This window comes from Otolemur garnettii, unplaced genomic scaffold (genome assembly GCF_000181295.1).
Source record: "Otolemur garnettii isolate 467f Iridium unplaced genomic scaffold, OtoGar3 scaffold00001, whole genome shotgun sequence".
Classification (NCBI taxonomy): Eukaryota; Metazoa; Chordata; class Mammalia; order Primates; family Galagidae; genus Otolemur; species Otolemur garnettii.
The window spans coordinates 30,909,494-30,920,156 of record NW_003852396.1 but is presented as its reverse complement, the minus strand read 5'-3'; the positions used below and the strand labels follow the sequence as shown (position 1 = coordinate 30,920,156).

Below are 10,663 nucleotides of genomic sequence, written 5' to 3'. Positions count from 1 at the left end.
AAAAAAAAAAGAGAAACTAGGAAATCTTTTGAATTGAATGACAATAAAAATATGAAATATTAAATCATATTAAGACTTTTATTTATTTAATTTTTGTTGTTGTTGTTGCAGTTTGGCCAGGGCCAAGTTTGAACCCACCTCTCTTGGTATATGGGGCTGGCACCCTACTCACTGAGCCATAGGCACCACCAATTAAATCATATTAATTGTAGATAAAGCTGGGCAGTGCCTGTGGCTCAAAGGAGTAGGCACCGGCCCCACATGCCAGAGGTGGCAGGTTCAAACCCAGCCCCGGCCAAAAACTGCAAAAAAAAAAGTGTAGATAAAACTGAAATGGAAATTTATAACTCTAATTATAGATACTGGAGAAGATTAAAGGTTTAAAATCAATTATCTAATCTTCAGCCTCGAAAAGCTACAAAAATTAAGAGCAAATTAAAGTTTAAAAAGAAAAAGGCCAGGTGCAGTGGTTCATGCCCCTAATCCTAGCACTCTGAGAGGCCAGGGCAGGAGGATCCCTGGAGCTCAGGAGTTCAAGACCAGCCTGAGTAAAAGCAAGATCCCATCTCTACTAAAAATAGAAAAATTAGTTAGGTGTAGTGGTACACATCTGTAGTCCCAGCTACTTTTTGAGGCTGAGGCAGGAGGATTGCTTGAGGCTGCTTTGAGGCTGCAGTGAGTTATGATGATGCCATTGCACTCTAGTCAAGGTGACAAAGCAAGAATCTGTCTCCAAAAAAAACTACAACTCTTCTATACTAAAAGCTACAAAATACACACACAAAATAAAACAAAATAAAAATAAAAACTACAAAACATGACTGAGAGAAATATATTTATTTTTATTTGTTTATTTACTTTGCAGTTTTTGGCCAGGGCTGGGTTTGAACCCACCACCTCCGGTATATGGGGTTGATGCCCTACTCCTTTGAGCCACAGGCGCCGCCCCATTTATTTATTTTTTCTTTCTTTCTTTTTCTTTTTTTTTTAGAGACAGAGTCTCGCTTTGTCACCCTCCATAGAATGCTATGGCATCACAGCTCACAGCAACCTCCAGCTCTTGGGCTACGGTGACTCTCTTGTCTCAGCCTCCCAAGTTGCTGGGACTATAGGTGCCCGCCACAATGCTCGGCTATTTTTGTTGCAGTTGCCACTGCTGTTTTAGCTGGCCACAGCAGGATTCAAACTTGTCACACTTGGTATATGGGGCTGGTGCCCTACCCACTGATCCACAGGTGCTGCCCTTTTCTTAAAAAAAAAAAAAAAAAAAAACCAGAGTCTCACTCTGTTACCCTGGTAGAGTGCCATGGCGTCATAGTACATAGCAACCTCAAACTCCTGGGCTTAAAGAGATCCTCTTGCTTTCAGCCTCCTGAGTAGCTGAGACTACAGGCACCTACCACAATGCCTGGCTAGCTTTTCTACTTTTAGTAGAAATGGGAGCCTCGGTCTTGCTCAGGCTGGCCTTGAATTCTTTTTTTTTTTTTTTGAGACAGAGTCTCATTATGTCACCCTCCGTAGAGTGCCATGATGTCAGAGCTCATAGTAACCTCTAATTCTTAGGCTTAAGCAATTCTCTTGCCTCAGCCTCCCAAGTAGCTGGGACTACAGGTGCCCACCACAACGCCTGGCTATTTTTTTTGTTGTTGTTGTTGCAGTTGTCATTGTTGTTCAGCTGTCCCAGGCTGGGTTCAAACCCGCCAGCCTCAGTGTATGTGGCTGGCACCGTAACCACTGAGCTACAGGCGCCGAGCCAAAGTTATCTCCTTTTTTATTTTTTTAAGAGACAGGATCTCACTTTTGCTCAGGCTGGTCTTGAACTTGTGAGCAATCTACCTGCCTTGGCATCCTAGAGTGCTAGGATTATAGGCATGAGCCTGGCCTGGCCTGGTCTTGAATTCTTGAGTTCAAGCAATCCACCTGCTTTGGCCTCACAGAGTGTTAGGACTACAGGCATGAGCCACTGCACCTGGCCAATCTTAAAGAAATTTTAAAAGATCCAAGTGGGTGACAGGATAAACTATGATCATGGATTAGAAGAATTATTTTGTTAAAATGTCAATTTTTTCTGTATTTTGATTCAATACAAACAATAAAAAGTCAGGTTTTGTTTTTTGTTGGTTTTTTTTTTTTTTGAGACAGAGTCTCACTCTGCTATTCTGGGTAGAGTGTTGGGTATTCCGAAGTAGCTGGGATTACAGGCACCCCTTAGAATGTCTGGCTACTTTTTCTATTTTTAGTAGAAATGGAGTCTCATTCTTGCCAAGAATGGTCTCTAACTCCTGAGCTCAAGCAATCCACTGGCCTCAGCCTCCCAAAGTGCTAGGATTATAGGCATGAGCCACCATGCCAGACATCCAGGGGTTTTTTTGGAAGGAAAGGATAGGTGATTGACAAGTTAACATGGATATTGAAAGATTCGCAATTAGCCAAGGCCATCCTGCAGAAGAAAAAAGCTGGAAAACTTAACACAACTAGATATATACTTAGACATTTATAATAAGACAATGCTGTACAAAGATACACAAATAAAATATAGAACAAAGACTCCTGAATGATCAACTTACTTTGGAAAATAAGATCCTTGACCACATACCTCTTATCACATACAAAAATGAATATGAAGTAAAACATATCCCTAAATGTGAAAAGTCAAGCAATAAAGGTTTTAGAAGAAAATTCAGGAAAGTATCTTGGAGTGGGGATATTAAACAGGAAACAAAAAGCAATAACCATTTTTTAAAACAACTAAATCTTTAAATCTTCATTAAAATCAAAAACTTCTGTTTATCAAAAAACAGTATTAAGAGAGTAAAAATGAAGGCTACAGACTGAGAGAAAATATTTGCAATACATACGTGAATATATATTGACAAAAGACTTACATCGAGAGTACATAGAGAACTCTTACAAATCAAGAAGAAAAAGACATAGAACCAAATTTTTAAATGAAAAGAGATTCCCAAATCAAATGGCCAATAAATTTACGAAAGGGTGTTCAATAATATTGGGGAAACCCCACACTGTACCCCAGAAGTGTATTAATGTACACAGTTACCATTCAATAAAAAAAATAATAATAATATTGGGGAAATGAAAATTAAAATCATAGGATATCACTACATACCTACCAGAATATCTAACTTTAAAATGCCTAAAAATACCAAGGTCACAGATCAACTAGAATTCTCATGCCCTGCTGGTGGCACCATAGATTGTTATAACTGTTTTGTAAAACTGGCAGTTTCTAATAAAGCTAAAAATGTAAATGTTTTATTATATATACAATAGAAATGAGTGCTTGTTCCCACCAAAAGACATATGCAAGAAGATTCATGGCAGTCTTATTCATAAAAGCCAAAAAAAGGGCAAATAACCTAAATGTCTATCAAGAGAAGAAAGAATAAATAAATTCTTCTCCTCTTATACAATGAATTATTACTCAGCAATGGAAACAAAGCAACTATTAATATCACTACATGCAACATGGATGAACTTTCACAGACAATGTTGAATGAAAAGAAACAAAACACAAAAGAGTATATACTATATAATTCCATTTATATGAAGTTTAAAATCAGGCAAAACTAATCTGGCTTAGAGGCCATAGTTACTTTTTGGATGAAACATAAAGTAGGGGGTGAGGAGCAACAGTGAGCTTTCTGGTATACTGAATAGATGCTGTGTCCTGATCTGGGTGGTGGTTACACAGGCACAGGTATATGTCTTAGAGCATGGCAGCTATATATACTTAGGATTTATACACTTTATGGAAATAACTCAATAAAAAAGGAATTAAATAACTGTTATGATTCATTATCCATTGTTCTTTAAAATTAGAGTGACCACTTTTTGCAACTTCTCCATTATTGTAAGAGTCCAGCGATTCTAGAAGATGGTCTTTGAGCCTTATTTCACACTTTCAGCCAGACGTTTCAGCCAGACCCTGGGCCCCTGCCCTTTACCCACCCTCAAGGTGACCAGGAATTTGTAGACTCTCCTACCTGCTCCAACTCTTCCTCAGCATATTTTTGGCGGCTCCGCTCATTCTCAGTACCCTCCCGCAGCTCTTTTAGCCGCTGGGCTTCCTGCTTGGCAAGTTTGATCTCATCACGCAGCTTCTTCTCCAGATGGACCTTCTCCACCTCCACTGTGCGGTGCTCCTCCTGGGCCTTGTGCAGCCTGGGGGGCGATGCAGGGAACTGGAGGAGGCCAGGCAAGGGGTGCCAGCCGACATGCCATGAGTCATGGCATCAAACAGGAAAGTGAGAGCTCCAGCTCTCAGCATGTATTTTCACTACTCTGCTGACTATCTGGCTCTGAGCTAGCTCAGTGCTCAGAAACCAGAGTCATTACCTAATTCTTACACTAGCCATCATTTTGCTGCCAGTAATCAAGCTGTGAAGCCAGGTTTTCAGGCATCTAAATCCCTCTTCTAAAATGCTTCACATACTAAAATTGTAACAACAACTAGTTTACAAGGTATTTCACATTTGTACTAGCAGACAATGATAGATTACTATCATTATCAGCCTGGGACAGGTGGATATCTGAAGGCTTAGAAAGGAGAAATAACTTGCAGAAAGAACTGTAACAAGAATTCCAACCTGTGTGATTTCAAATTCCATAATTATTCCCCTTTTATCAGGGTGTATGTAAGGTACAATAAATTTAGAATACCCTGGAAGATAGACAAAGACCCAGGAAAACCTAATGGCTGGGAGATGACTGGGGTAGTGGTGGTAGGTGGAGGCTTAACGAAGATAAGAAAGGAATGACTGAGCTAGACTTCTTGAACTCTTGAGTACATGTTATTAGACGTACAGAAAAATGAAATTCATGCCAAAGAGGCTGGGGAAGGCTCAGGAGAGTCCTCTGTAGTCCCCAGGCCCTGAGCTCCCTTCCTAAGTATCTTCCCTAGTGGAAAGGATCTCAAGGGCATCAGTTATAATGAAAATCTACTCTTGCACCTACCCACATATTCCCTCTGTTCCCTGACAAAACCTTCCATCCATTTAAGCAAGCCTCTTTCCTCCTGCTCTCTTTCCTCCACATATCAATGTTAACACACTCATTTATTCATCCATTCATTAACTATCAATTGCCTACTAAATGCCAAGCCCTGTGCTAACCCTTAAATATGTAAAGCTGAATCAGAAAGCTGCCCCTGCCACTGAGGAGCTCATGATCTGGTTCAACAAAGTTAAGTAAACAAATAACTGTATACAGTGTAATGAGTTCTATAATAAAGAGATTTTTAAGGTTTTGAGTTAGCCCAAAGGAAAGAGTAATCAACTATGCCTAAAAGGAGCCAGGGAAGGGGAGGTTTGGGTTAGACCCAGAAGAAACAGCGAAGAGTTTGCTAATCCCTTTGGAAGAGGGAAAGGACTTAGCTATTGTCAAGTCTTCCTACTTAGTAGAAACCACCAAGTTACCAAGAGACCAGGATAGGAGAGGGAAAGGATGATGAAGAAAAGGCAAAATAAATGGCTTAGATATGACATGTAGAAAACAAAGGATTCAGTACAGAACAAGAAAGACGGAAAGAGAAGAGCATTATCACCGAGTTAATTAAGTAGATGAAACCGAAGAGTAGAAACAGAAATATACCTCTAAAAAACCCCAAGTTCAGAGTTCTCAGTGGATGAGGCCTCAAAAGACGTGGTGAGACAAGCAAGGAAGAGGAAGAAATGTTAGGCAGCAAGCTTTCTTGAGACAAATTGTAGTCTTTTGCCCGCTTTGCCCCTGGAGAAAAAGGGAGTTGAACCTCCTTACAATGAACACCAGATGGTGCTACATGCATAGCCAAAAACAAATTAGAGGCGCCATTTCCTGCCCCTATCTTAAGTGGTGGAATATCCTCTACTATGCTCTTCCACTGCCTAACTGCATAAAATTACATTTCTAGGGTGGTGGTGGGGGAGGCTTAAAGAAGCCAAAAAAGGAACTATTGAGCTGGACCTCAATTCTTCACTGAAATATTGTCCTCTTTGAAAGCAGACCCTTCAGAAAAGCCAACACTATATGTCTGTCTCTTCTAAAACAGCGAGCTCTTTTCTTTTAAAGTAGAACCAAGTCTGACTCACTTTCATGGTCCCAATAAGGTTTAGTAGGGATGGAAATCAATAACTACTACCGGGTATAGAAATAAGAAAATAAATGTACAATCAAGCACTGCCCAACTCCAAGGCATCAACACCTAGCATCATAATTAGGCAGCCTGGTTCCAAGTCTTGACTCTAAGTAGTTGTGTGACTATGAACAAGAGTTCAGCCTGTTTCTTCAAAGTAAAATGGGAATCAAAATTCCTGCCTGCCTCAGAGAATTATCCTAAAACCCAGGGAAATCCTAACTGGAATGTATAAACATGTAGCATTATATTTATTCACACAAAATTTATAGAACCCTACAAATAAAGCTTTATGGTGGCTGTCAACGCAGGCCTGTTAAAGTGAAGTTCAGGTGGCATATGGGCTCTGGACACCATCAAAAGGGAATATGTGCAAGCCTGTTTGGGGGTGGCAAAGTGTCTTTGTCTATTTCTGAGTGCCACAGTGGTCATTTAGCTCTGGAGGCCCTGGGGAACAGGGAGGGCTAGGAGCTTAGTTTTATCCCCAAACTTGGAATGTCTCCTGCCTAGATTCTTTTGCCTCTGGAATGGAAACAGTACATATTTTTCAGACAGATGAATCAAGGGGAGGCTGAAACAGCAGCACTTAGCCCCTAATTGGCAAAGGGCCCAAGAACCAGGGACCCAGAGTATAGCCAGAAATCAGCTTAGAGACCAGACCTGTCTTTCCCCCAGAAGTCCAGCCCATGGAAATGAATCTGGTAAGGCTGCTGCCTCACTAAAGGCAGAACCTTGAAGGTGTCAAAATTCCTAGCTCACTACTTACTGATATATGATGCTCAGCAAAGCACTTACCCTCTCTGAGCCTTTATTTCCCCAACTCTAAAATAAGGATAATGATTGTATCCACCTCAAGGGCATGTGGTGATTAAAAGCAATAATGCATTTAAGTACTTAATACCTGGCTCTTAAGAAATCCTTCCCCACCTCCCAAATAAAATAGTACCTATCATTAAAAGATTTCAGAAGAGACCCAATCTCATTTTCCTTTACATGGATTTCTGCCAAAACTTTCCAAGTAGAGTCCCTAGGCTACTAGAATCATTTTCTAAAAGACAGTCTTAGGTAGACCTCCTCCTTTCTGAAAAACAAAACAAAACAAAATAGGCTTTGACTCTTATTGCCTTCCACATCCTACAACACTTCATGAGCATCATAATGTCCCAGGAATTTATCCTCATACACTACACTCAATCTTAAGGTCCAAGACCTTCCTACCCATCCACTCATCTCCTGCCTCTTGACATTTTAATCCTTAGAGTTCTTATCCCGTCTGGAACAGAGCCTGCATTAAGTGTGTGCTCACTGCTCCTTCTTATGTATGAGTCTGGCTGCCCCAGGAGCAGTGAATTCCTTATAATTGGTAGCACGGACATGGTTCCTAGATGTCAGGAAGTGCACAGATTGATTAACTGGCACTCCCCTTTCACAAATCTTCGGCCATAGTTTTTAAATCATGCTTTATTTCAACAAAATCCAGACTATTAAAGTTAGAAGTACTCTCATAAGAGAGCTGGGTGTTCTCCTATTTTAGCCCCTTCTTATTACCAATAGGAAATAAGTCCTAGAAGAGAAAGTGATTTACCCAAAGTCATATAAGTCAGTCCTTAAACTGCAAGAAAGAGCTATGGATAGTAAATGTCTTTTTTTCTTTCAAATATTTTTCTTTCTTTCTTTTTTTTTTTTTTACTTATTTTTTTAATTAATTATTTTTTATTAAATCATAACTTTGTATATTGATGCATTTATGGGGTTCAGGGTACTGCTTCAATATACAATGTGAAATGTTTACATTGAACTAAGTAATATATCTGTCACAATTATACTCATTTCTTAAAGTTTTGAAATGTACCATTGCATCATGCACATTAGGTGAGGTCCCCCAAATACCCTCCCTCCTCCCATATCCCCCCCGCCTTCCTCTCTCTCTCTCTTCCCTTCTACTTTCTGGACTATAGCTATGTTTTGCCATTCGTATGAGTGTGTAGGTGGTTATATGTTGATTTCATAGTACTACTGAGTATATTGGTAAGAAGAAATGTTTATGAAGTTTCTTTGAGGAACAGTATATTACAATAGAACCTCTTTAAGTTGACCACCCAAGGGCCTATAACAAGCTGGTCAACATAAGGAACTAGGCCTACTGTATTGATATGTGCATGTGGTGCTTATCTGGTCTATAAAAATCAGGTCAACTTAAGGAGGTGATCAGTATAAGGAGTATAAGGTCTACTAAGGGGGTTCTACTGTATTGATATATATCTAAGAGAAGCAGAACAGAGGCAGGTTTAAGGATAAATGACTATTAATAAGCCATAGGATCCCTGAGACATTTCTCCCTCTAAGGCTCATAGGGAGAAAAGATAGAAATAAGCTTCTCCCCAGGAGGAATAACTGTCCAGGGCAACCACCAGAAACCTAAGTTCCCAAAGCAGTTTTGGAAGGATGACACAGCCTGGGCAGCTATGTCAGCATGGTCTCAGAGGCCAGGTGGTCCACACTCAAAGGGAAACAGGAGGTTCCTAAGACCTGGTGGGACCTTACCTTTCCCAAAAGGGCACAGCCTTACCTTTCCTGAAGGTCATGCAGACTCTGCTCAGCTCGGTGTAACCCCTCCAAGTCCTTCATCATCTTCTTCATGTGCTCCTTGGAGTAACGGTTCTGGATATAGGCAAACCAGCAGCCACCCACGCCAATAACGATAGATACCACCAACATGAAGTCCTTGAGGTGATTATGGCGGGTCACTGCCAGAGAGGAGAGGTTATGGTGAGTCAGGATGCTGACTACATCCTTAGTCTTATAGACTCCACTCCAGGAGACTGATATTATTCCTGGTATACCAGATCTGGGCTCTGAGTCACAGAAGAGAAACCTGAAAGGGACATGATAAGGAAGAAGGGACTGCTACTGCAGCCTCTGTTTGGGTTGTGCTGTGGGCTCAGAGGAGCCTTAGATGTGGGAGTCAGGGAAAGAGGTAAAAAGGACAGTAGCAGGTGGCCATTAGAGAAGGTAAACAGGACTGGCAGGATCCTTGGGCTTAGAAAGGGCATGAGACTGAAGGACCCAGGTAGAGCCACCAAGTTAAGAGATTCTCTTGAATTCCAGGAGAAGAAACATGACTAGAAACCATATGAAGTGGAGGCCCAGTCTGACAAAAAAGGGCTAGAGTCACAGCTCCTCACTGAAAGGCTGAGCAGCAGGACATGGGGATGGTACGGGATCAAAGACAGATATCCGGTACAGGGTAGTAGCCATGTCCTTTACATGTTTATTGTGGGCTCTAAAAGAGAAAACCGGGGGTCCTCTAGTGCTATCTCTAGCCTCCAGGCAGGCTTACACTTCTAGCTATACCGCAGTCCTCACTCTCCTATCTTTCCAGTCCCAAGAGGAGACATTTCCATAGGTCAGTAAGTTGCCTTTCTTTCTGAAACATATCTGTCCCCTCCATATCCTCCAGCAGAGCCTGGGTTACCCTTTGTCTCTCCTGTTTATTAAGGATTTTTAATCTTGGTTTTCTTTTTTTTTTTTGAGACAGAGCCTCAAGCTGTCCCCTTGGGTAGAATGCTGTGGCATCACAGCTCACAGCAACCTCCAACTCCTGGGCTCAAGAGAGTCTCCTGCCTCAGCTTCCCAAGTAGCTGGGACCATAGGTGCCCACCACAATGCCAGCTATTTTGGGGTTGCAACCGTCACTGTTGTTTGGCGGGCCTGAGCTGGATTTGAACCCACCACCTTAGGTGTATGTGGCTGGCGCCTTAGCCACTTGAGCCACAGATGCCAAGCCTAATCTTGGCTTTCTAGAGTTTCTCAATTCCAACATCCCCTTTACCTTCTTACCAAAAGTCAGTGGCACCCGCACTCAAACAAAACAAAGAACACCCCTCACACTATTATTTCCAAATACTTCAAAGTACTTAAGGAGTATGTGTGTATTGGGCCTAACTATTTCATTTGGTCCCTTATACTACCTAGTCCAGATCAATTTGGAACCACATTCTATTATTTTGCTCAACTTAATATTCTCATCCAAGTCATGAATAAGACAGAGCAAGGGTAAGATCCAACGGTCACCCCCTCCCTCTAAAGTAATACGGTTCCACCTCTCAGTATCCGTTGGATTTTTTCAACTAGTTCTGACTCTACTTAAAGTACTAGCATCCACCACATCCATACCTCTGCCTTGTCAAATGCCCAGAGCTAAAGTCCGGATATTCTGCCTGCCACATCCATGAGCTACCAAGCTTGGTGGAAAGAAAATGAGTCTAATGTTCTGGCTAATTAGTCCTTACAGTTCCTTAGTCATCATCACTTGCCTATATGCCAATGTCTAGCACAGCTTTGACCAGAATACAGAATCATTCAATAAGTCTTTAGAGGATTGATTCTTTTTTTTTTTTTCTTTTTGAGACAGAGCCTCAAGCTGTCCTCCTGGTTAGAGTGCCATAGCATCGCAGCTCACAGCAACCTCCAACTCCTGGGCTCCAGCAAGTCTCCTGCCTCAGCCTCCCAAGTAGCTGGGACTACAGGTGC

General features: G+C 41.4%; 1 protein-coding gene across 2 annotated transcripts in view; it reads right to left on the bottom strand.

Annotated features, from left to right (window-relative positions):
- STIM1 (stromal interaction molecule 1) overlaps positions 1-10,663 on the bottom strand; it is a 224,882-nt gene that overhangs the window by 16,672 nt on the left and 197,547 nt on the right. For both annotated transcript variants that reach the window (XM_012803486.2, XM_003780942.2), the window contains exons 6-7: positions 8,700-8,877; positions 4,005-4,182 (exon numbers count right to left, since the gene is read on the bottom strand). In XM_012803486.2, the coding sequence (XP_012658940.1) occupies positions 4,005-4,182; positions 8,700-8,877 (356 nt within the window). The remainder of the gene's footprint in view (positions 1-4,004; positions 4,183-8,699; positions 8,878-10,663) is intronic.